This window comes from Corythoichthys intestinalis, chromosome 3 (genome assembly GCF_030265065.1).
Source record: "Corythoichthys intestinalis isolate RoL2023-P3 chromosome 3, ASM3026506v1, whole genome shotgun sequence".
In the NCBI taxonomy this organism is placed as follows: domain Eukaryota; kingdom Metazoa; phylum Chordata; class Actinopteri; order Syngnathiformes; family Syngnathidae; genus Corythoichthys; species Corythoichthys intestinalis.
The window spans coordinates 32765992-32792543 of NC_080397.1; the positions used below are offsets into that span (position 1 = coordinate 32765992).

The following is a 26552-nucleotide window of genomic DNA, read 5'->3' on the forward strand; positions in this document are numbered from 1 at the left end:
TTTTTGGCCCAAAAATGATCACCTCTGTCTTCTCCACATTTAACTGGAGAAAATTCTGGCACATCCATTCATTGATTTGATGAATGCATTTGCTCAGGGAGACTAAGGGACTATAATCATGTGGGGACACAGAAATATACAGTTGTGTGTCATATGCATAGGTGTGATAGGAGATGTCATACTGTTCCATTATCTGAGCTAACGGAAGCATATAGATGTTAAATAAGAGTGGTCCAAGAATTGACCCTTGAGGGACTCCGCACGTGAATTTGGTTCGTTCTGACTGATAGTTTCCGATTGACACAAAGAAATCCCTATCATGTAAATAGGATGTGAACCACTGAAGAATAGTGTCAGTAAGCCCTACCCACTGTTCCAATCTGCTGAGTAGTATGTTGTGATCAACCGAGGTTTAAGTCCGAGGTTCCCTTTAAAGAGTTTTTGTATAAGATTTTAACAAGAACATGATTGGACATCTAGCATTGCCAATGGCATTGAAAGAGTTAAATACATTTACTCTTATGAGAAATTTTTTTTTTTTAAAAAAGATTCTATAAATTTTTGGGGGGGGGGGAATGATTGAATTAAAACCCTGAATTTATCAAGTACTGTCAGTCTACTAATTGAAGCTTAAAAAAAAAAAAAAAAAAAAAAAGTTGAGATGCAACAGTACGACAACTCAACAAACAATACATTTACAGATTTTGACACCTTTCTTGCAACTGCATTTTTGACAAATTGTCTAAAAAAAGAACTTGACTGCACCATCAAATCTGTTTTCCAACATTCCTCATGAATACTGGTAATCAACAGATAGAGATGACTGCCCGCTAACCTATCATTTCTATAATATGTAAAGCAGGGGTGCCAATTACGTCGGTCCCAATAAATAACATTAATTTATCCTTATTCTACTGTACTAGTATTACTACTGCTTGTATTTTCATTGATTCAATTTTGCAGCACAAAGGTGCTAAAGCTGCTAAGTGTAAATTTAGGTCTAACGCATAGACTGAGACCTACACCAGAAGTTGTTCGCCTGGATTAGTTCCACTTCTGTACTTAGTTGTTTCGACCTCTGATTCCAAGGTGTCAAAGTTGGATAAAAGAGGCAATATCGGCCCTATTGTAAGGTACTCGGCAGCTTCAGCCCGCTCAGTCCCAGAGGGAGAGTTTTCTTCTGCCCTTGAGGGGAAAATTGTTCATGGTTTTAATTCCCTGACACTCCTCTCTGGGATTTCTAGTTGGCAGGGTGGCCTTGTTTTTTTTATAGCTAAACATGTCACGCTGCATTGGACTTTTCATTTGTCTCAGAATGTCCCTTCAAGGTGTTTTGCTCAGATTCCATCATTATATTCATTTTTCTTGCAAACTTTCCAATTTTGTTGAACACTTACTACTTATCATTTTGAATATTTTTGTGTATGTGTATCTTAGATGTATAGTGTAATCGCTGATGTCAACCATAATGTATGAGGGGATGCTGGTCAACCTTTGATTTTGATAACACAGAGGAAATGATGACAATTACATTTAAAAAATGTGAAAAATACTTGAATAGCAGCCACTGAGCTAATTTTGTTTTTTTTTTTGTACCATGCATTTGTGTTGGGTGGTGATTTATCACACACCAATAGTTTGCTAGTATATAGACATCAAGGGGCCTTTCCGGATCACTGATTGAGGAAATATCAGATCTGTAGAGTTGAGTACAGGTACCTCAACATATGATCGCTTCTACACACTATCTTTTCGACATCCGACGTAAAATTTGACTCACCATTTGTTTCTACATCCGACCACATGCTCGAAATACGACGATTCATGACAGCGCGGCAGTTTCTTTGTTTTCCCGCATGACGGACGCACGGATGATTTTCTTGTGAGAGAAATCAACGTGGGTTCCAACAATCTTACTGCAGGTGGTGAAAAAAAGGAAAAAGAAATGAAGATGGAAATGATTAAAAAAAAAAATACGAGCGTGGGGTGCGCATGCGTGATCTGGCTCAACAATACGATGTTCTGCAATTCCTACTACGCGGCGAGACATTTAAACAATGCTTAAATCTCTTGCGCAAATCGTTTAAAAGCAGCGAGTACTCACTATTTTTGTTTTTTATTGAGTTTTCATTGCCCCAAAACAACTTTATGCATGTATTTTCCACTCATACTTTTAAGCATTGTGTTAGCTTTAAAGCAGTGTTGATCTGTTGATCACATTAGTCACGCAGCGTATTTAAACCGTCCGTATTTGATATACATTTATTTTTAATTTCTTCCCCATCTAATTTCTTTTTAGTACATTCTGCCTGTATGCATCTATACAAAACAAGTTGAAAGCGCACGGTAGTACTTTGGATGACAAATTCACCTCGAGTAGCACTTTTCACCGATGTAGAAAATTTTGGCAGAACAGCCGCAGACGGTCTATGACCTTAGCAGTCCTCCTTCATTAACCAGTCTTTATAAGTATAAATTTAAGAAATCTCCAGTTTCGTCAGATTTTTAATTATTTATTTCAGAACTTGTGAAACACAACATGCCTACTGTCCGCCTCAGCTGAACAAGTGAAGTGAAAGTAAAAGTTCAGGTACACCACACAAAAATACATCTGCCAAATTGGAACCCGATTTGTTACATTATTACAGGTATTATTATTATTATTATTACTATTATTAGGGCTGTCAAACGATTAAAATTTTTAATCGAGTTAATCACAGCTTAAAAATTAATCGTAATTAATCGCAATTCAAACCATCTCTAAAGTATGCCATATTTTTCTATAAAATATTGTTGGAATGGAAAGAGAAGACACAAGACAGACATAAGCATTCAACATACTGTACATAAGTACTGTATTTGTTTATTATAACAATAAAACCACAAGATGGCATGAACGTTATTAACATTCTTTCTGTTAAAGGGATCCACGGCTAGAAAGACTTGTAGTTCTTAAAAGATAAGTTTGAGTACAAGTTATAGTAATTTTATATTGATTATTCATGTTTTCGTTTTAATAACATTTAACAACAATTGTAAAATTTTCAATCAAAAAATAAACTAATAGCTCGCCATAGATAGATAGATAGATAGATAGATAGATAGATAGATAGATAGATAGATAGATAGATAGATAGATAGATAGATAGATAGATAGATAGATAGATAGATAGATAGATAGATAGATAGATAGATAGATAGATAGATAGATAGATAGATAGATAGATAGATAGATAGATAGATAGATAGATAGATAGATAGATAGATAGATAGATAGATAGATAGATAGATAGATAGATAGATAGATAGATAAATTTATTGACAGACTCAAGGTCCATAGCTTCGCTGGAACGAATTAACTTCATATGTAGAGGTACCACTGTATTTTTATATCATCATAATTGATGAAATCAGAATTTAAAACGGTACGTAATTTATATCATCATATTGCCCAGCGCTACTCACCATTAGGCAAGTAATTCTTGTGGGTGTTGTGACTCTAAAGTTTTATGTGTTTAGAGGTACATTTTTCCTGAAAGTGAATCTGAAAGCAAATTCCAATTTGTATAGCCTTTCAATTAAAAGGTTGCACTGCATTCAGAGGCAGAGTCAATATTAGCAGACTCCACTATAACAAGACGATCGATCAAAAGACCTGCCACAGTTATCCAGTCAAAACACAACAATGGAGTTTCTGTGTCAAGCTTGCACATACGTACTATAGGCTAATCGAGGATTTGATAGATGGAATAGAGAAAGACTAAAATTGCCAGACATGTGGTGTATTTAACATTATTAATACTTTGGTTAGGTTTACATGGTCATCATTCATGTTTTGTCATCACAACTATTGAAAAACCCCTGAAATAAACTTCAGTGTATCATGTTGTGGTGAGGTTATTTTGTATTGGGGACAATTAGTAGTGTTAGTGGAGTGTTTTAACAGTTTCTTGCCTTTGGGTGAAGTTGTAATGTGACCACATATGGAAGGCAAGCAAATGAATTAAGATAATCAAAATATGCAGGGAGTCCCTGGGTCAGTCAGCAGCATTTGAGCTTTATTAAAGAGAGGTAATCAAATTAGTGGATCGTGGAGGCCTCTCTCTTGAGTGCCACACAGCTTTAATTTCATTACAAGTGATGTAAACATGAGGTTGTTCCCCCAGTACAAGAGGACCGCCCACATAAATGGATGTAGAGTACAAAATGCATATGCAAAAGGGGGGAAAAAAACATAAGCTCGTTGCCCAAATGAGGAAATGTAAATGCCCAATGTCATCAGACATACAGACAGGCATCTAATAGTCCATTAATGAAAGCGATGGAATAGAATAATAGATGAACAATGTGGAGCGTGATAAACAATGTCAGATGAGTTAAAAAAAAAAAAAAAAAAAGAGAGAGAGGATAACCCCTTGTGTAAAAACTACACATTCTTACTCATGTCTCTGAATATTAATAAACCAGTATACATTATTAATCCAGGCAATTAGGATACAGTGCAAAAGACGAGATGAGATAAAGTTAACTCAAATTGTGTTTGTTCAGGAGAACATTTAAAACCCTGACAGTGTCTAGACACTGTTTAGCCTGAGAATGACAGATTTTTCCTGTCTGGCTGGTTCATATTTATGATCATCACTAAAATGTGTCTCTGTGTGATGATTCACAGCACTATCAAACCAAATGTGGCCTAACTAAACCTGTAGGCTCGGCCGCCAACCTCTCTTACATGAATAAGTATTAGGGCAGAAATTGGCCTGGGAGGTATAGTTCAAAACTTCACATTCTTTCTTAAGTTTCGTCTTTTTTGACATCATGGCTGCTGTGGTTGAGATGTGCAATTTCAATGTTACACTCCAACATTCAGGTATTAATTTCAAAGTTCCACTCGTTGAGATGTTGGCTCATAAATTATGGATTCAATTTTATGACACTTAATTGTTTCAGATTGTCAGTCTAACCAACCACTCCGATCCAATGCCATCTTTTATTTGAATCAGTGAACAAAAATCATAACATTAATCCAATCATGCTCTACAATAAAACAAGCAATTTTAACTTGGTGAAGGAAGAACGTTTGATCGAGCTTTGAGGATTAGAGTTGATGCAATTGCCACTTACAAGCAGTGTTGTTAATCTTACTTCAAAAAAGTAATTAGTTACAGTTACAAATTAATTCTCCCAAAAAGTAATTGAGTTGGTTACCTCAATGTAAGAGTAATTAGTTACTCAGCAAAGTAACTGACGTTACTTTTCATGTTCTACACTTTATTACATGATCCATTCTATAACGTCTTTCACATCAAATATGTTTATATTAACTGATTGAATTGAAATGAACTGTGTTTTCACTAAAAAAAATATATAGTTCACATTTTAATATTTTTTAAAATTTCACCTATACAGTCCCTGACAAAAGTCTTGTCGCTTATCCATTTTGTAGAAACAATTGCTCATAACCTGACTTTTAATTATTCAATTGGTTTCAGAAATGGGTCATATGACAACTAAGACCCTCCAAAATGATGTTGAATGAACAAAAATATATTTGTTTCACTGAAAAAAGATTTATCATTTAATGGAGACATAAAGGTCAAAGACAAAAATGTTGTCGCCTACAGAAAATAGTGTGAAAATTGAACAAAAAATATACTTCAAATACAAAAATATGTTACATAACATAAGCGAATTAAGTAGTGGTGCTGTGAGATCCAAATTTAATATTTTGTATGACTTCCTTGGGCTTTGGCAAGGATTCATACAATTTATTGATGAAGTCATCAGTAACATCAAAGGAAGCAGTCTTGCATGCCTCCCAGAATTCATCAACATTCTTGGGTTTCGTCTTCCATGCTTCCTCTTTCATCCTACCCCAGACATGCTCAATAATGTTCATGTCTGGTGACTGGGCTGGCCAGTCCTGGAGGATCTTGATCTTCTTTGCCTGGAGGAACTTTGAGGTAGAGATTGAAGTATGCGCTGGAGCACCATCCTGCTGCAGAATGTGTCCCTTTTTATGGTTAGGAATGTAAGAGCCAGCTAAGATTTGTTGATATTTATGTTGCCTTCCACCCTGCAGATCTCTCGCACACCCCCATACTGGATGTAACCCCAGACCATGATTTTGGTAATGATGTAACCACCAAACTTTACTGTTTTCTGAGTGAATCTCGGATCCATGCAGGCTCGAGTAGGTCTCCTGCAATATTTGCGGCGACTGTGGTGTAATTCAATGGAAGATTCATCTGAAAAATCCACCTTTTGCCACTTTTTCAGCGTCCATCCTTTTGACAGGCTGTGGGCCGTGGCAAATGCCACACGGTTTTTTATTTGTCTGCACCCTGAGAGATCTGCAGGGTGAAATATCAACAAATCTTAGCTGCCTCTTACATTCCTAACCATAAAGAAGGACAAATTCTGCAGCAGGACTGTGCTCCATCGCATACTTCAATCTCTACCTCATAGTTCCTCAAGGCAAAGAAGATCAAGATCCTCCAGGACTGGCCAGCCCAGTCACCAGACATGAACATCATTGAGCATGTCTGGTGTAGGATGACAGAGGAATAATGGAAGACAAAACCCAAGAATGTTGAGGAACTCTGGGAGGCATGCAAGACTGCTTTCTTTGATGTTCCTGATGACTTCGTCAATAAATTGTCTGAATCCTTGCGAAAGCCCATGGAAGTCATACAAAATATTAAATTTGGATCTCACTGCACCACTACTCAATTCGCTTATGTTATGTAACATATTTTTGTATTTGAAGTACATTTTTTGTTCAATTTTCACACTACTTTCTGTAGGCAACAAAACGTTTGTCTTGCCATAATTTTACCTTTATGTCTTCATTAAAATAATAAATCTTTTTTAATATAAATATATTTTTGTTCATTCAACATAATTTGGGAGGTTCTTAGCTTTCATTTGAGCCATTTCTGAAACCAATTGAATAATTAAAAGTCAGGTTATTAGCAATTGTTTCTACAAAATGGATAAGCGACAAGACTTTTGTCAGAGACTGTATAAGAGTGTAATGGTATACAAACTTTAACATTCAAATGCCGTAAGAAAAAAGCCTTTATGTTTTTCCTGTTGTACTATCAGTAGCACTGCAATGCATGCTAGGAGGCATGTTGGATGACAACAGTGTTGACAGCAGGTGGCAGCATAGGTTTACTGTTTACCCCAAGGGAGCAGCGATGGCCAAATGAAGCTTCTGAAGCAATGAAGCTTTGAACCAATTGGCTGCGATGGTGGTTCATTTCGTCTTATGACTGTCTTAAGATGCTGGTGTCATATAAAGTGTTACCGGTTAATATTCTTTGGTGTAAATATCCCATAATACAGTGAGGGCAGCTGCGCCTTATAGTCCAGTGCAGCTTATCCATGAACAAATGCCGTTTTCGTGTCGTGCCGTTTTGGTGGGTGACGGCTTATAGTCAGGTGCGCCTTACAGTCCGAAAATTACGGTAGATATATTTTTCAACACGCAGGTGAGGCTCTGAATCTCTTCCCTCTCCTATCTTTGCTGTAGTTGTTTTTATTTTATTTTATTTTATTTTATTTTATTTTATATCACACAAAGTTTATGGATACGTCATTCAAGAAAAGTTTAGGGCAAGTGACTATTTTTGGTAATGAAAAACAAAAATAAATTATAATTACATTGTAGCATCTACAAGGACAACACCCTTTGGTGATGATAATGCATACTCAACAGGAAAACAGTCCATTAATGTTCAATTAATTGTACCCACCTGAACGCCAAAAACTGTATGTAACAAAAACAAAAACCAAAAAAAAGTTGTATGAGGGTTTGAGATGACATTCGCCACGCCAAATGCTATTGCTGGCGAGAACACAAATGCTATACAAATGCTCCAAGCCGTTTAGCGTTGAGTTTACAACAGTGTCACAACCCCCTTGCCTCCTCCCGCTCTCCTCTGTCCGTGTCTTCAGCGTCATTCAACCAAATTGTAGTAATGCACGCCTTCACATCCTCAGTAACGGTAACGGTGTTGCAAAGATAATAATAATTAGATGACTCACTACTAACAAAAATAATGCTGTTAGTAATGCCGTTACACTCTAACGCGGTTATTAACAACACTGCTTACAAGTGCGATTGTACTTGAACAATGGTACGCTACTGCAATCCTCTACTATGTAGAAAATGTCTACCTTTTCTAAAACAACATTTTGTAGGCTGCATTTTCTCTCCAACACTGCAGGTGAAAAAGGCTCACGCTGGACACATAGCTTTCTCATTTGAGTGCACTAAGGCGATATCAGGGGTAAACATATTATATAGTAGATAGGACAGACTTAAAGTAAAGGGGTCAGACAACTGTGTAGGAGGAGACCTTTACAAAGGTGTCTACGTTTTGATGATTGCATCTCCATCATAGAAAAACAGTGCTGCAGGCTAATGGTGCTTGCTGAAGAAAAGCTTCATGCTCTGTCAGTTTTTCATTACCACTTCACTCAGCCAGCCAGTATGTAGGACTATGCAATATTGGTAATTACAGACAGTGCACCAGTTTTCCAGGATCCATAAGCATCTGTTTTTCCACTTGAGGGAACTAATAACATCACCTCTAACCCATCCATTGCCTCCCCAATACTGCTGTTCTGAGCAGCCCATTTCCCTGCTGACTATGGAGTGCAAAAAGAAAAAATAAACAAGTTAATAGCACAACAGTCTCCAAAATATTGTCAGCAATACCACGGGAACCTATACATTTCCATGTTAGAATTGTTAGCGTAGTGTAATAAACTAAAATAGTGACTTTTGTATCTATTCATTTAATACCAGAGGTGGATAGTAACGTGCTACATGTACTCCATTACATTTACTTGAGTAATTTTTTGAGAAAACTGTACTTCTAGTAGTTTTACTAAGCCATATTTTGTACTTTAACTTGAGTAGATATGTGAAGAAAAAACTACTTCTACTTATTAGATTTATTTTATTTTTTTTTTTTTGCCAAGGCAAGAGTGAATCTACCAATGAGACGTCACAACAATGATCACATGACTCCATTACACCAATCTGAAGCAAGCTTGCCGTTCTATGATCATGCCAGCCTGTTCAATCACGCGGCGTCTTTAAAGGACTGTAAAAAATGAAGTTTTTGACATTAAGTGATGCCCTCAACATGAATCGAAACCGCGGATTTAAACCTCTGTTCCAGTTTTTTATTTGTCACCGATTGACCACGGAAAACCGGAGACATGATCCTTTTAATTTCATAATTGTAACTATGAAGGAACTATTCACTATTCAAACTTGGAAGTATTTTCTCCACTAGCAGGCACTCATGCTCTTTAGACGAAGAATGGTTCATTTGTCTTTTTTTTTCTCTCACCGGAATTCAATGATTTTTTTTTTCTTTCTGTAAGGGGGCTATTGTACAGTATCATTATAACAACAGTTTATATAGATGAGTTTGTGCTAAGAAAAAAAAATACCATTGTTTTGAAATCATACTATGTCCTATAATTCAAAATTGCCTTTTTTAAAGAGATGCAGATGAGCCCTGACAAAATGTTGACAGACTAATCATCAAGTAGTTATGTAATAAGCAGGTGGGGAATTTATAAATAAAACTAACAGCAGCTTCCCTTTTGTCAACAGTCACAGCAAGTGGTGCTAAGGTCACAAAAAAACATAAACCTACTCAAAAACAGTTGGTATCAATTACAGTGGCACCTCTACATACGAAGTTAATTCGCTCCAGTACCTTGGTTGTAAGTCGAAATGGTCGTATGTTGAGCAGGATTTTCCCATAAGAATACATTATAATTCCATTAATTAGTTCCACAGCCCAAAAACCAACACTAAATCCTTGATAAATACTGCTGTTACTATTGCAAACAGCAATTACAAAGAGCAAAACAAATGAATTATGAATAAAAATCAGAATAACAATAATATAATAATGTTCATAATAATAATAATAATAATAATACCTAGGGATGGGAATTGATACGATTTTTACGATTCCGATTCCCTTATCGATATTGCTTAAAAATTCCGATTCTTTATCGATTCTGTCATTGATTTTAATTTGGGGAAAAAGAAGAACAAACATTTTGATTGGCATCGAGTTTGTTTAATCAGAAGTCACACCCTTACAAACTCACAACGAGGTCAAAAGAGGCCCAAAGTCTCAATGTTAACTGTGGAAATAAGTGGCAAATACACAAGAATGTGTAACATTTTACTGAAACAACTTTCTAATTTTTTTTTTTTTTTTTTAATTGGTATATATTGGCATATAGGTCGTTGTTCGTCCTTTGGCAATATGTGTTAAAGTGTATTATTTACCATTATATTGAAATGCATGCCTTTGGTGCTTTCACGCTGAAATGGGGGCGCCCTTGCGCTTCCTCACGCGAAGAAGAAAGCGCTCACTGGAAGAAGAGCGCGCTTACACGCGAAGAAGTGCAGCTACAAAGCATCCAAGCGAGTTAGTGAGAGAAGGAAACACTGCTACGAGCCTACGTTCTTTGTTAATGTTTGCAAAATATCTACAGAGGCAACGCCTGTATGTATCATCTTTTGTGTTGTTGTTGTGTGTTTCCACTCACGATCGGACACTTAAATCCAGTTGTGTAGTGGTTTGAACGATGTGCTAATGGTAGCAAACGCATGCTAACCGTTTGTGTTATTACTGTATTAGCAGCTAATCATTGCTGATTTATGTTGATGCCAACCTGTTTGTTATTGGGGACGAAATTGATTTGTTTCATTTCTATTTTTAGTTTCACTCTTCAAGTGATGGTGTCAAACCGACACCTAAATAAAGTCAGCATATTATACGAACGTCTTCTGCGTCGTCATTTTGGAGTTTAGCTCGCTGTATAGCCAGGACTGAGCCTTAGCGTCTCGGTGAGGACGGTACAGTCGTATTCCCTCCCGACGCAGTTATATCCACCTTGCAATGACTGCAAGTTACTTTGTTGTAATTTTTCCTCATGAAGTGAAGACACACTTTTGAGCGTTTGAACCTACGTGCTGTCATTGTTATGTTTACGGCTGCAATGCTCGTGCTAAACCATCGTAACCTTTCGTTTTCACCCTCTTTCCTGGTGAAGTGAAGCCAAACTTTGGAGCGAGTGATTCTTGGCGCCATGCTAGTGTGATGCGTCTGGACAACAAGACACGTCATGTGATGACGCAATACGCGTCTTTAGGAATCGTTAAAGGGATCGTTAAGGCTTTTTCATTGTGATGTCGAGGCCCGAAACACTAGGAACCGGTTCGGAATTGGAATCGGATTTCGATTCCCATCCCTAATAATACCTGTAATAGTCTCACGAATCGGGTTCTAATGTGGCGGACTCTTTTTGTGCTGTACCTGAACGCATCGCGAGGCAGACGTGAGGGTGAGCGAGAGAGCACGATTCAGTTTTACTTTCTGTTTTGATCCTGGCGTCAACAGCAGCGGACACTAGGCAAGTTGATGGAATAAATTATTACAAACCTGACGAAGCTAGCGATTTCTTTGGCGATGTTACCATAATAGGAATTGTCACCTTAAATTATAAAGACTGGTGAACGGAGGAGGACAGCCGGCCGAGATCGACATTTTACGGCCTTAGTGTCGACCCAGTTCATGGATGCACACACCATGCTTATACAGTGGTACCTCTACAGTACATACAAAGTTAATTCGTTCCAGGACCTTGTTTGTAAGTCGAAATGGTCATATGTCGAGCAGGATTTTCCCATAAGAATACATTATAATTCCAATAATTTGTTCCACACCCCAAAAACCTACACGAAATCCTTAATAAATACTGCTGGTACAATTACAAATGGCAATTACACATAGCAAAACACATTAATTATAAATAAAAATAGGAATAATAATACAATAATAATAATAATAATTCCTGTAATAATGTAACGAATCGGGTTCTAATGTGGCGGACGTGTTTTTTCTGTACCTGAACGCACCGTGTGACTGACGTGACACAGAGAGGAGCTTTGTAAGTCAAAATGGTCGTATGTCGAGCAGGATTTTCCCATAAGAATACATTATAATTCCATTAATTCGTTCCACAGCCCAAAAACCTACACGAAATCCTTAATAAATACTGCTGGTACAATTAAAAATGACAATTACACATAGCAAAACACATTAATTATAAATAAAAATCGGAATAATAATACAATAATAATAATAATAATTCCTGTAATAATGTAACAAATCGGGTTCTAATGTGACGGACGTTTTTTTTCTGTACCTGAACGCACGTAACGTGACACTGAGAGGAGCGATGCGGTTGAGTTTGCTTTCGCTTTCAATGTTTTCTTGAGTACACAGTCAATTGCGGCGGATAGCAGGCATTTGTGTTGGATAAGTTCTGAAATAAATGATAAAAATCTGACAAAGCTGCCGATTTCTTTGGTGACGTAACCACAATAATAATAATTGTCAACTTATAAAGACTGGCGATCGGTGGTCGGAGGAGGACTGTGGAGATGTATTGTTGAGCCAGTTCACGGATGCGCACCCCACGCTCATATTTCCCTATAACTTGCATCTTCATTTATAAGGGAAGCGTCACCTTTTTCCTTGTTTCACCACCTGTACCAACCTTTTTGAAACCCGTGTTGATTTCTCTCACAGAAATAGTCAGCCGTGCGTCCGTCTGCGGTGCTGTCGTGTCGTCGAATGTAGAAACAAATGGCGAGTCAAATTTTACGTCGGATGTCGAAAAGATTGTGTGTCGCAGCGATCGTATGTCGAGGTACCACTGTATTTTGCTTCAAATATGGATATACTGTTGTGTCGGTAATCTAAGGCTTTCAGTTCCAATATGACTACTCTATTTTTGTCCAAAGAATGAAAGTGTATGAACAGATTTCTGTCATCACAGAATAATATGCATACAAACTCACATACATCCGTATACCACTTTGCAAGCATCACACTAATTTAATCGACTCTGCTCATTCACATTGAAGCAAAGACATCAAGGAAGACCGAGGGATTTGCAGGCAGCCTGAGGAAAGCCTGATGAGGACCAGGACATGTTTTTTTTCTGCAAAGCTGTTTATCATCAATTTTATTTCACCAACGTGGCCACTGGTGCCCTGACCCGTTCAAATAAAACATGGCTTTTTTACAATTTGGGCAAAACATTGATCTATGCATTGATAAAACATATTGAATCATGCAGTGCTCACAACATGGAACGCATGCATTTTTAGTGACCATTTCAGGACACATCGAAATCTGTCCTCATTATCGTTATATACTGTTCGTAGAATGTAATCTATTTGAAATGTGAAGCCAAAAATATTGTTGCATTGCTATTTTTGCTGTGTGAACATTTCCCACTAGATGGACCCCTGTCCAGTCCAGCATCAACAAGCTTTGATCAAACTTTCATAAGGTGAGCTCACCAGTAACCTCTGTTTTAGCCTCTGGCTTCTCAGGGTCTCAGCGTTGAGGCTCAGGGCTGCGCTGCTATTCTCTAGAAGACAAAGGTTGTCCAAACGCTGTACACTAGGGAGCTGCAGTGGCACCACCTCATTTCTTAGCTGGACCTGGAGCAAGAAAAAAAGGCAATGTTGGAAAATAAATCAATAGTTAATTTGTATTTTCTCAGGGAGTGCAACTCTACAATCTCTGAATGGTTATAAGGAACAATTTCAGACTGTACAGTTTGTTTTTGCCTGAGTTAAAGTAGTAGTTCACTGCTGCTGCACATTGCACTGATGGTAAAAATAGCCTTGAACTCAAATTTAGTTCAAGTGTAGGTGAGTGCTCAAAGCCAGCAGGTGGTCTGATTCGATGAATAGATCTAACAGCCACACAAAAAAAATCTTTCAAAGAAATCTTTCATTGATGTTTACACGTTCGACCATGAAAAATTGATGTGTCTACTGGAAGAGTTCAAAATTATTACTAAACACACAATACTTGTTATTTGTGCAAGTCACACGAAATCATTGGATTGGAAAAATGGATGGCTACATTTTTAAGTTTGAATCATGCAAAAGCAAACCGAGAACATTTGATTTTCATACTTTAATGAAAGGCAAATGCATAAAAACTAATATAATACAATCCACATACATATGAATCCTCTATTCCCGTACTGCAGCACTTCAGCCGAACTGCTGATGTAACAACTGTATACATGTTAGTGTCATAATAATGCAACATTTTAATTATTCATAGATCCAGTGAGGTGGAACCACATGCAGCTTTTGTGCAAAAGTGGCAGACCAGTAACACAACTCAAGCATGGCGGGCCGTCTCTTCATGGTTCTCCAGTCTTGACGTAGCAAAGATGGAAACTGCAGGGCTCAACACAAAAGATGTCATGCTACTTGCTTGACTGTAACCAATAGACATCTCAGCCACGAACAAAATGCTTCAGTAGGTCGCCCCAGGTGGATACTTAAAGCGGAAGTTCAGAATTTTTTACATTAGGCTTAATCTTCGAGTAAGCAGGGGTTTAATTAATTGGTGGAGTTGATTTCAACAAATTCCGTGCAGTTTTTAAGTTATTTGATAGTTTCAGGGCTCCGGAGTGGCTAAGCTAGCGCGAGTCAATGGGACCAACTTAGCATGCCAATAAAATTTTTTTTTTAAATTATACAGATCTATGAACAGATTCAACATAGTCAAATAAATTCAAAATGGACAACATTGTTCCAAAACACCCATGCGGCCAAAACAGTGTCACAAAAAAACTGCCGTAATTCATTTCATTCTGCAGGACTATTTTTTTTAGATGCGTAATATGACCACAATTGAGAGGAGAGCTTCGGCCATTTTTGCTCACGCTGCATTCGAGGATGGTGGGAAGTCGGACTTATCCCGCTCGGATGGTACCAATTGCAATGTCAAAGTGTTCCAAGCGAATGTAAACAGCAAAGATGGCTGATCGCAACAAGTTGTTTTTTATTTTCTCGTAAGCGATCAAATAGTGGAGGCGTTCCAAAGATATTTTTCCAGATCGGAGGTTGGAAACTCTGATTTCCCACCTTCTTCGAAAGCAGCATCAGTCTGTTGAGTTAACAGACGGCCAGCAACATGGCAAAATGTGCATTTAGAAGCTGTGGAAACAGAAGAAATGGGCAAAGCAAAGTTTCTAAAAATTCCCTATGAAGAATGAGGAACAATATAAGTTGGTTACTTGCTGCTGGCTACGACATAAATGAATGTAAACAGCAAAGATGGCTTATTGCGTCAAGTTATTTTTTATTTTGGCCATCAAAAGACATTTTGACCTCCAGCAAACCTGCTGTCTTGTAGTGATCAAATAGTGGAGGTGTTCCAATCATATTTTTCTAGATCGGAGGTTGGAAACTCTGACTTTCCACCTTCCTCGAATGCAGCCTCAGTCTGCTGAGTTAATTGACAGCCAATAACATGGTCATGTGCATTTAGAGGCTGTGGGAACAGACAGAAATGAGCAAAGGAGAGTTTCCACAAATTCCCTATGAAGAACGAGAAACAGTATAAGTTGGTTACTTGCTGCTGGCTACGACATAAAAAATCAGCAGTGAAAAAACTCTGCAGAGCTTCTAGATTACAAATGTTGCTGTTCAAACTGCAAATATTGACATGCATTGGTAAGTTTTGATTACTTTATTCTTAAAACATATCCAACACTATTGACTGCATGGGTCATCGATGATTTTCATGTGTGCATATGTTGTTGTTGTTTTGACATGCTAATTGACTGGCGCTAGCGTAGCAACTCTGGAGCCTCAAACTAACAAATAACTAACAAACATCACAGAATTTGCTGGAATCAACTTCACCAACTAATTAAACCCTCACAAACTCGAAGATAAAGTGTGATGTAAAAAATTCTGAACTTCTCCTTTAAGTTTGAGCCTCTTGCCCTGCCACCCATCCTGCTGTTATTGCTTGGTCTCTTTCCAGACATAGAGGCCATGGCCAGAAAATAACCTTTTTTGTCCATGCCATCAATTAGTAATGACTGTTAATGCAATGTCGCTGCATGTGCCTGCCACTTATGGGAACAAGCAAAGATATTTTTAGATGCATGTCCCCAGCTGCACACCCAACTCAGGGCCAAAAGGCAATTAGAGTTTGCTTCTCAAAACAGAAAGCGGGAGGTTACAATAATAGTATCTTATACTATTTATTGATGTTGGAGTATGTACAGTTGTGGTCAAAAGTTTACATACACTTGTGAAGAACATAATGTCATGGCTCTCTTGAATTTCCAGTTATTTCTACAACTCTGATTTTTCTCTGATAGAGTGATTGGAACAGATACTTCTTTGTCACAAAAAACATTCATGAACTTTGGTTCTTTTATGACTTTATTATGGGTGAACAGAAAAAGTGATCAAATCTGCTGGGTCAAAAATATACATACAGCAACACGAATTAGCAATTTTGGTGACTTAGAAAGTTGTGTCAGTGAAATGAGCTTCATAGCATGGCCTCTTAACTTCTTGTGAGTGATTATGAGTGGTGCGCTGGTGACTTCTCTGAGGCCATTTAAATAGGGCTCATTGGATGCAAACACCCACAAACGCTACAATGGGAAAGTCAAAGGAGCTCAGCATGGATCTGAAAAAGCGAATCATTGACTTTAACAAGTCAGGAAAGTCACTTGGAGCCATTTCAAAGCAGCTGCAGGTCCCAAGAGCAACAGTGCAAACAATTGTTTGTAAGTATAAAGTGCATGGCACTGTTTTGTCACTGCCACAATCAGGAAGAAAACGCAAGCTATCACCTGCTGCTGAGAGAAAATTGGTCAGGAGGGTGAAGATTCAACCGAGAATCACCAAAAAGCAGATCTGCCAAGAATTAGAAGCTGCTGGAACACAAGTGTCAGTGTCCACAGTCAAGCGTGTTTTGGACTGAGAGGCTGCCGTGCAAGAAGGAAGCCCTTGCTCCAAAAGCGGCACCTTAAGGCTCGACTGAAGTTTGCTGCTGATCACATGGACATAGATAAGACCTTCTGGAGGAAAGTTCTGTGGTCAGACGAAACAAAAATCGAGCTGTCTGGCCACAATGCCCAGCAATATGTTTGGAGGAGAAAAGGTGAGGCCTTTAACCCCAAGTACACCATGCCTACCGTCAAGCACGGTGGTGGTAGTATTATGCTGTGGGGCTGTTTTGCTGCCAATGGAACTGGTGCTTTACAGAGAGTATATGGGATAAAGAAGAAGGAGGATTACCTTCAAATTCTTCAAGATAACCTAAAGTCATCAGCCCGAAGATTGGGTCTTGGGCGTAGTTGGGTGTTCCAACAGGATAATGACCCCAGACACACATCAAAAGTGGTAATGGAATGGCTAAATCAGGCTACAATTAGGTTTTCGAATGGCCTTCCCAAAGTCCTGACTTAAACCCCATTGAGAACTTGTGGACAATGCTGAAGAAACAAGTCCATGTCAGAAAGCCATCAAATTTAACTGAACTGCACCAGTTCTGTCAAGAGGAGTGGTCAAAGATTCAACCAAAAGCTTGCCAGAAGCTTGTGGATGGCTACCAAAAGTGCCTAATTGAAGTGAAAATGCCCAAGGGACGTGTTACCAAATATTAGCGCTGCTGTATGTATATTTTTGACCCAGCAGATTTGATCACTTTTTTCTGTTCACCCATAATAAAGTCATAAAAGAAGCAAACTTCATGAATGTTTTTTGTGACAAAGAAGTATCTGTTCCAATCACTCTATCAGAGAAAAATCAGAGTTGTAGAAATAACTGGAAACTGAAGAGAGCAATGACATTATGTTCTTCACAAGTGTATGTAAACTTTTGACCACAACTGTATATCTCCCTCAAAGATACATGCAGCAAGTTTTCAACTTCGTTGGAATTGTATGGCAATCATGGACCATGAGCTCGTCGGCACATTTGGGTCAAAATTCAGGATTGTAAAATATCCCAAAGGACATTTACGGGGAACAAAACCCCGCACGCAGATTATCACTTAAAACTAAAGGCCCATGATACTCCTGCCACAAGTTTTATGGAATCACCATACATTGACCACAAATTCCCATAAACTTAACATGGATGAGGAAAGCTGTGGTAAAAAAATCGAGATGAAAACAGAATTTGTACAGTTTTATCAATCTTTAACCAAAAAATTTTAATAATTGACCAAAAAATTAATTTGAATGAGTGTATAACATGTTTTTTTACTCTCATTTCAGATCTTTAAATATGGGGTTAAATACTGCTTTTGCCAGCTCATTAGAAAGTGCTAGTGTTGGCTCCAGAGCACATCTGAGGGTTTGGGTGGGCATTTGGTCAGCACGGGAAACGCATTTTACGTTTTATAAAAGTGAACATGCACCGCGCATCTTCCCCAAGGATGTCCAAAGTTGGATAGTGCTAAGAGGTGGTGATGAAAGCTATACTCTTTAAAAAAAAAAAAAAAACTTCCTATTAGTAATGCTAACCTAAGATTTTAAGTAGCCATACATAACGCGAATTCTTAATTTGTCTTAACTTGTTGAGTATTCCTAACTTATTTTATCAAATCAATAGTGTGAACTTGATTGTATGAGTTGAATTAACTTGCATTATCCAGTTTGAGGGTCATAGTTAACCATTTCAGGGATAGTGGTCACTACAGTGGACAGCTATTGCAAACCTGACACGTAAGAACTTTAATCAGTGATGTATTTTTATTAGGGCTGTCAAACGATTAAAATTTTTAATCGAGTTAATCACAGCTTAAGAATTAATTAATCACAATTCAAACCATCTCTAAAATATGCGGTATTTTTCCGTAAATTATTGCTGGAATGGAAAGATAAGAGAAGACGGATATATACATTCAACATACTGTACATGAGTACTGTATTTGTTTATTATAACAATAAATCCACAAGATGGCATTAACATTAACATTCTTTCTGTGAAAGGGATCCACGGATAGAAAGATTTGTAATTCTTAAAAGATAAATCTGAGTACAAGTTATAGTAATTTTGTATTAAAACCCCTCTGTATGTTTTCGTTTTAATAAAATTTGTAAAATTTTCAATCAAAAAATAAACTAATAACTCGCCATTGTTGACTTCGCCGAGCGGTGACGTCACAACCGTTCTTCCACAGTGTCTTTAACTACGTAAGGTAGTGATTGAAATACACCACAAGGTGTCAAGGGCGAGTTTTAAATTAATTTGAGATCTATCCAAGTTTTTCTAGTGCGTTTTGCCCCTCGACTGACGCCGTAGTTTCCGGGTTCATTGTACCCTACGTTCATTTGAGTGTTGTCTTCACAACGGACGAGACCTCTGATAGTTTGTAAATTGTGACTAAATATTGCCATCTAGTGTATTTGTTGAGCTAAACAAAAGTTTAACCAAAGTCTGAGTATTATTTTGCATAGCTATTTTGATTGGAAATGCCAGTTCTCTTTGCATTGAGTGCTTCTTCTTTGTGTGAACATTATTTTTTTTGAGAGATAGGAATATTATTTTTGTTGTGCTTTCAGTAAATGATACTGTAGCTACTTAACTGTTCCGCATAAATGCATGATGGGAAGTTGGGCAACCATGACTGTCAGTGGTGGCTGCTAATGGTATCTTCTCTGCGTTGTGTTCAATACAGGGTGTTAAGAAAATGATTATCTCCTGTCATTGTACCCCACGTCCCTCGCCAGAATAGTTATAATTGTTGTGGAAGAGATGCCAAAGCTTATGCCAATAAATAGCGCGGCTCCAAAGAATGCCTAAGTCCACTCCTTTTTCTTGTCTCTGCCTCTTAGCGCTCAATATAGTACATAAAATGGCGTCAAAATTGTAGTCAGTTTGCAGCAATGCATCAGTGGATCGTCCCGCGCATGCGTCAATTGCGTTAAATATTTTAAAGTGATTAATCTAAAAAATTAATTACCGCTTATATAAATTACCGATAACACGATACATTTGACAGCCCTAATTTCTATGTTGACTTTGCACTCGGCTGCCACAGCCTGCTTTTGATTCCCGCTTAGAGTGAATATTATTAGGCTCGAGTGTTTACGTCACAGCAGCACGGGATCGTGCGACATTTGCGACAACGCAGCCATCGTGGAAGCACGTCTGCATCTCGGGACATTTAAACTTAACGGCAAATATAATTGAACTACGAGTGCCAAAGATGGAAAAACGTAGGGAAAACTTGCCAGTTCGATACAGAGACAAACTTGTTACCACGGCGAAGGACAGATATGTGAGCAATTTTAAGGATGTGAACAATGTTGACCCTCACGAGCAAGCCGAACACAAATGGAATAAAGATGTCGACAAACTTCCACCACTACGCGAAATGGACATCATGCTGTATTTAGTGTTTGGTGTATGTTACTACACTCATCAGCAATTCCGAAACTACAAATCGCTACAAAACTACGAACAGTTTTGCTGCGGATGGGTGCAGGATCTTCACATTATGACCATAGCAAACGGCAACACCATCTTTCTAGCAAAGGTAGGCAATGTGTGTTTACATTAGTCTGTGACCACAGATGTACTAATTTTTTGTTGCATAAAATGTAGCCTGTGTACAAATTCTTTGCCTCTCTCTCACGTCAAAATATTACAGCTTTTTCATTTAGCACCGACAGGAATTATGTCTTATGAAGACAATGCACATGTATGCATGCTAGTTGTTTAGCTGGAGCTATAGCTAACAACAGGCCGACTTAGGGCGTAAAGTTACTGAAATTTGCGTAAACAAACGAAATTAACTTACCGGAGTGGAAGTGCATAGAGCAAATTCAGTGTGTAACTGGAGAATCAAACGTTATGCCCTTCCTTCTGATCGAGGCCACCCATGCCATTCTTCGACGTTTGGTAAGTTCAGATATGACCTTTCCCCTCGCCTTTTCTCCATGTAGGGATCCGGAAGAAACTCAATGGTGTTCCGTCGAGCTGTACATTCTCCTTTCTATTCGATCGGTTGTTGCAATTCTTTACCGCACAATCATTTCCAACCATTTTTAAAGAGCGACCTGTGTTGAAATGCCTCACTGTTTATGTTTCTCGCTTCCACAATGGCGATAGCGGCGGAAACCTCGCGAGTGCCACGTCATACGCTCGAGCCTAATATATTTATAAAAACTGAAGTCCAGCTTACCTATAATGTTTAATTCGAACTACAAAACCCTCGTATTCCGTTCGGGTCAAAACTGACCAGTTTTCAAGTTTGGGTATGCAAAAATCAATGGTATTTTTTATTATGAAACAGCAAGCTGTGAAAGCAACACTAGGTAACTCTTCAGTTTTGCCCTTCCGGTTTCTTTAGTTGACTTTTACAACCAGTGCAGAAGTCAATGATGATGTGAGTATGCATTTAGACTAAATTGGAGGTGCTGCACATAGTTTGTGCACATTCCCCACAAGCCTAAGTGGAGGAATAGTCATAATAAATGTGGTTTTATGGTCGTTTTTGCCAATCGTTTTCACTCGTAGCTTTGTAGCTGTTAGCTCGTTTTAGCGGCTAACGATCGTTAGCATGCTATCTTAGCTCATTATATAGCATCAAAATAATATATGTAAGTTGTGAATATTGTCATTTGATGGGAGGAAATATGCTAATGTTCAATATATTTGGTTTATTATTAAAATGATGCTGGTTGTGGTTTCATATGAAAAATATTAAAAAGACTGAATGTTAAACAGATGTTTTATGTTGTTCAATAGAAACTGATTGTGTCCGTTCATGCACATCTGCACGTGAGCCATTACAGAAGTTGAGTTCATCCGACGACTCCTTTGCTCTCTGATCGGCGCCACTTCTGGCGCTCAACAACTTCAAATCAACCAGTCACGAGTAGAATTCTTCTACAATATAAAAGATGTGTCATTCAACTTGTTGTCAGTCAACATAACACAAATGTTATGAAAATATTTTATGAGGGTTGAAAAGTTACCTAGTGTTACTTTAAATATGGATCCAAACCAAGACGAAGTTTGCTTAGTATTTATTAAAAAAAATAAACACACACACACAACTAAGGGAGCACACCAGAACACGCGTGAAACATACAAACAAAAATGGCACAAACCGAGTTGGCGAGAAAACAAAGGGGAAGGCAATAATGGCCAGAAAAGGCAAAAACAAATAATAGCAAAGTCCAACAAAAATACTAGCACAACCACAATGTGCTAACACTAAAAACAACCATAAACAGACAACTGGTCTCGAGATGACACACACAGCTTTAAGCAAGCAAGAAAGCAATAGTCGACCCTCACAGATGGTGACAGGTGTCCTTGAATATTGAGTGTTCCTAATGTGCCACAGGTTTGTTACACGATCCCGCGCATCCGGCTTAATCAGGTGCTAAATGAAAGAAAAGGAACTGAGAACACACAGAAACATGACACTTTTTACATATCCAAATTTGAAAACGGGTCAATTTTGACCTGAAAACAATACTGTATACAGTAAAGGTTTAGTGTTTTCAGGATGAGTTAAAATCCCAGATCAAATTTAATTCACTATCAAAAATGTGGGCAGATTTCAAACAGAACGCAAGGGGTTAATTGAAGTCTAGTTTAGACTGTTGAGTTTATGTTAGCTTTTTATTGATAGGATGGATAAGTGAAAAGAGTTTCTGAAATGACTGGAAGGACCGCAACTGACTATGAGAGCAGAGTCTCAAACATCACTGGCCCACTTCGATTCAATTCTACAGGGCGTGTGGAATGCTGTCTTTAGTGTCCTAGTTTTTCAGAGGACCAAGAAATATTTTGATTTGACAATTTCAACTATGCATACACCGCTGTCCTCCTCAAACATTTCTAAAGGATCCAAGCGAGATTATTTTGTGCTGTAATGGGAAAGGCTAGCTCTGGGTTTTCCTCTAAAGAAGGACAACTCTATTTTTTTTTTTTAATTCACACTTTACAATATTTACTGTATATTTTTAGATTGTTATAAATTGTGATACACTATTTGGCAAACAAATATAATCAGTTCTGGAGTCCTGACTATGTTTTAACATTATTGAAAAACTAAATCAATTCACCTTGTTTTACAGTTTTTTTCATGCAAATACCCTCTTTTTAGATTGAAAAAGAGGCTTTAGAGACCCCACAGAGACTTCTAGCATAAAACAATTTAGCATGGCCCATCAAACTGCTAACAAAGATAAATCGTTGCAAACGGAATAAAAACAGCCACCACGTGCAGTACAGTAGAGCCCAGCTTTCTCTGTTAATCCACTGTGAAATTCCACTTGATCAGGACATTAGCATCAATTACACTCCCACATAAACATGTTGCATTAACTCCAGATCACATTAGCTTTCAATTAATCACCCCCAAAGTTAAAAGTGGGGTGCGGCAGCAAGTTTGCCTTGTATTCACAGCCCTGTTCTGCGCGGAGCCTTGTTCTGCCTGCCAATAATGTGTGATCAAAGAGCGCCTCTAACTGAGAGTGTGAAAGGTGAATCCCAGTCAAAGCCAGTGACAAAGGTTGCTGCTCAGATTTTTTGGGGGTTTGCGTAAGACACATCTTACACGGTTGTACGTCAGCATGGTTGAAAAATGAAAAGTCAAAGGGAATTACACCACTGCATGACAACCAATGAGCAAAAATGAGGAAGAAATAAGCGCAACTTGTAAGTTGGCATTATATAATTTTAGACTCAATAAGCCTCTGGTCTTTAAAGTTTTTGTTGTTGTTGTTTTTAAAATCTGTTAGAACATTTGTCAGCTTGTCTTTGCACAGTATTCAGTTGATGAATTCATAATCGGGCTTCAATTATATTTACTTTGTTCCTTGCTGTGTCTTATTTTGATGTGTTCCAAGTTCTTGTCTCCTCTGTCAATTAGATAACCATATCCACCTGTTCTTGCCAGACCTTCCCTCGTGTTTACCAATCAGCTTCCTCCAACTGCTTGTTTTCTGTCCATTTGTTCTGTATACTCGTCAATTTATTTGTATCTAGGTCCCTGCTTTCTTTCAGTCTTGCTCAATTCATTTTAGCCATTATTTATCTTATATTTTATTTTATTTTAGTGTACCAATGCAGTGGTTTATATATCATTGCTTTAAATATTAGCTTCATAAAAGTCAGTTATCGTTTTACAGCTAGGACTACCATGATTAATCTAGCTGAGAACTAATCGATTATCAGAAACTATTTTAGTCAGTTAATTGTTTCGAGTGTTTACCAAAAAAGAAATCTTTTTTAAGTGTCCTAACAAAAGATAAGCTCTTATTTCTGCGGTCCCCCAACTTTTTAAGTGATCAAAATAAGATATTTGCCAACATCTGATTTTGTTTTGGAAAACAAAAAAGTTACATGCTTAAGTAGTATTCATAGTCCAAATTTTCTTAGCGCATACTTTTTGGTTCTGATGCATATTGGCAGCCAAAATCTTAACCGCAGACTTATGCGCAGAGTAATATATCAATAAATAACATGTCATTTCTATGAGCAGATACATTAACTACCATATTTTTCGGACTGTAAGTCGTAGTTTTTTTTCATAGTTTGACTGGGGGTGCGATTTATACTCTGGAGCGACTTATGTGTGAAATGTTATTTTGGTGTTTTGGAGTGACACTGATGGTTTGGTAAACTTGTTAGCATGTTCTTTATGCTATAGTTATCTGAATAACCTTAGTAGCTATGTTAGGTTAACATACCGACCATGTTCGCATTTCATTGTTCATGCACCATGTAACATTATCATAATGTACACTTATTCAGCATTTTGTTCTCTATTGTATTTTTATTTTAGATTGCCTTTCAAGATGACATATCTGTTCTATGTGTAAGGTTTTCTCAGGTAAATTTGTCCCAAAAATGCGACTGATACTTCTATGCGATTTATATGTTGTTGTTTTTTTTCCCTCTTCATTGCGCATTTTTGGGCTGGTGTGACTTATACTCAGGTGCGACATATAGGACTTATAGTCCGAAAATCCGAAAAATAATTACTGATGCAGTATTTAAAAATGGTTTGTAACAATCCATTTTAAATGGATAATAATTAGACAAGTACAATGTACAATATCAGCATCACTCACAAACCAATGAACTGTCCAATCAGTGTTGTTCATCTGAGGGTGTTTAAGGGCATAATCAACTCCTAGAACATCAATTATGAATGTATTCAAATCCCTGAGGTGACCTCTGAAACAGCAAACAACCAGCCTGTCCTGAAAGGCAGACATGACACCTGGCACATGATATCAATTTGCACTGTACTCAAGCTAGAGCAGGAATTGTGGAAAACAAACATACGCTTAGTGTAAACATGCATTTATCTGTCGCATTGAAAAGCCAACTATTATGTGTGCATGCATGAAGGAACATGTGCAATTAGGTCAAACGACTTTGTTTAGATTATAATAATTATCTGTATTGCAAATAAGAGTTCCTGATCTAAAAATTTGCCTTTACAATTGAAATAGCCTCGGGACAGAGTGTTAAAGCATTGCTTGCACTGTCATGCACTGGACAGTCCAACAATCCACCCAAGTGACGTGGCTGCTAACGATGATAATGCACTTTCACTCTGCTGTCACGGAGCCTTACAGAAGCCATCTCTGGAGCCATTTCCCAGTGAAGATAGTGTTATGTAACATTGCACGCCAGCTCTGCTGCTCATATCACTAAAGCCTCACACTGTGGGTCACGTGCCTTATCCAGTCTACATTCTGGTGCCAGCAGCAGCAGCAGTGTTCCAGCTGTTACTACGACCCAGCTTCGGTCACTTAAGACCACACACAGCCATAACGCATACACAGCTACAAAAGCCACTGATCCGCCATGTTTAGCCTTTCTCTTTCTACAAGGGGCTCTTCGATAACAGGAAAGTGGTATTAATGCATAGTTGGTCACATGTCGTATGTACAGTACATTAGAGCATAGCTGCCTGTTGTAAGTGCCCAATTCAGTTTATGTCCATTACATACATACATTTCAAGTAACCAATATCAGAAGATGCAGTTTACATTACCTGAACCCATGCATAACATTTTAACTACCGTATATTTTCGACTATAAGTCGCACCTGAGTATAAGTCGCACTAGCCAAAGACTGGACAATGAAGAGGGGGAAAAAAACATAGTAGTCGCACTGGAGTATAAGTCGCGTTTTTGAGGGTCAATAATTGAATTGATCAAAAACCAGGAACAAACATTATACTTTAAAGTAATAATAGTAAAAGGAAGAACAACAGGCTAAATATGCCTCTGTTATAGACCCCAATCACGTGATGTCACAACTCCGCCCCCCTGACTGGTGCCGCCATATTGTCCGTCAGCTCATCGTGTTTACATTATACCGCTACGTACATTCCTCCTATTACTGCGTGTTTTTCTTCTTGTCTAAGGAATCACCGCCTAGTAAACGAACCCAAAAACCTTCCTGACAACCGTTAACATTGATTAATCAAAATGGTGAAGGGATGTGTGGCGGTTGGTTGCAGTAACAGAGAAGATAATTCTCTGGGTCATTTTAGTAGTTGCTGTGTGCCCATTGTTAAAAGGGCAAATCTCGAAAGCAGCACGGTTTGTTTATCTCGGTCCATGATGCGTGTGTGTCGACAGCCGTTAGACAGCGGCGAAA

At 38.0% G+C, this 26552-nt stretch overlaps 1 protein-coding gene across 1 annotated transcript in view; it reads right to left on the minus strand.

Annotated features, from left to right (window-relative positions):
- The window catches only part of rimbp2b (RIMS binding protein 2b), a 165544-nt gene that overhangs the window by 128323 nt on the left and 10669 nt on the right, over positions 1 to 26552 (minus strand). Inside the window, 1 exon segment of the mRNA XM_057833081.1 lies at positions 13424 to 13567. Coding sequence (XP_057689064.1) covers positions 13424 to 13567 — 144 coding nt within the window.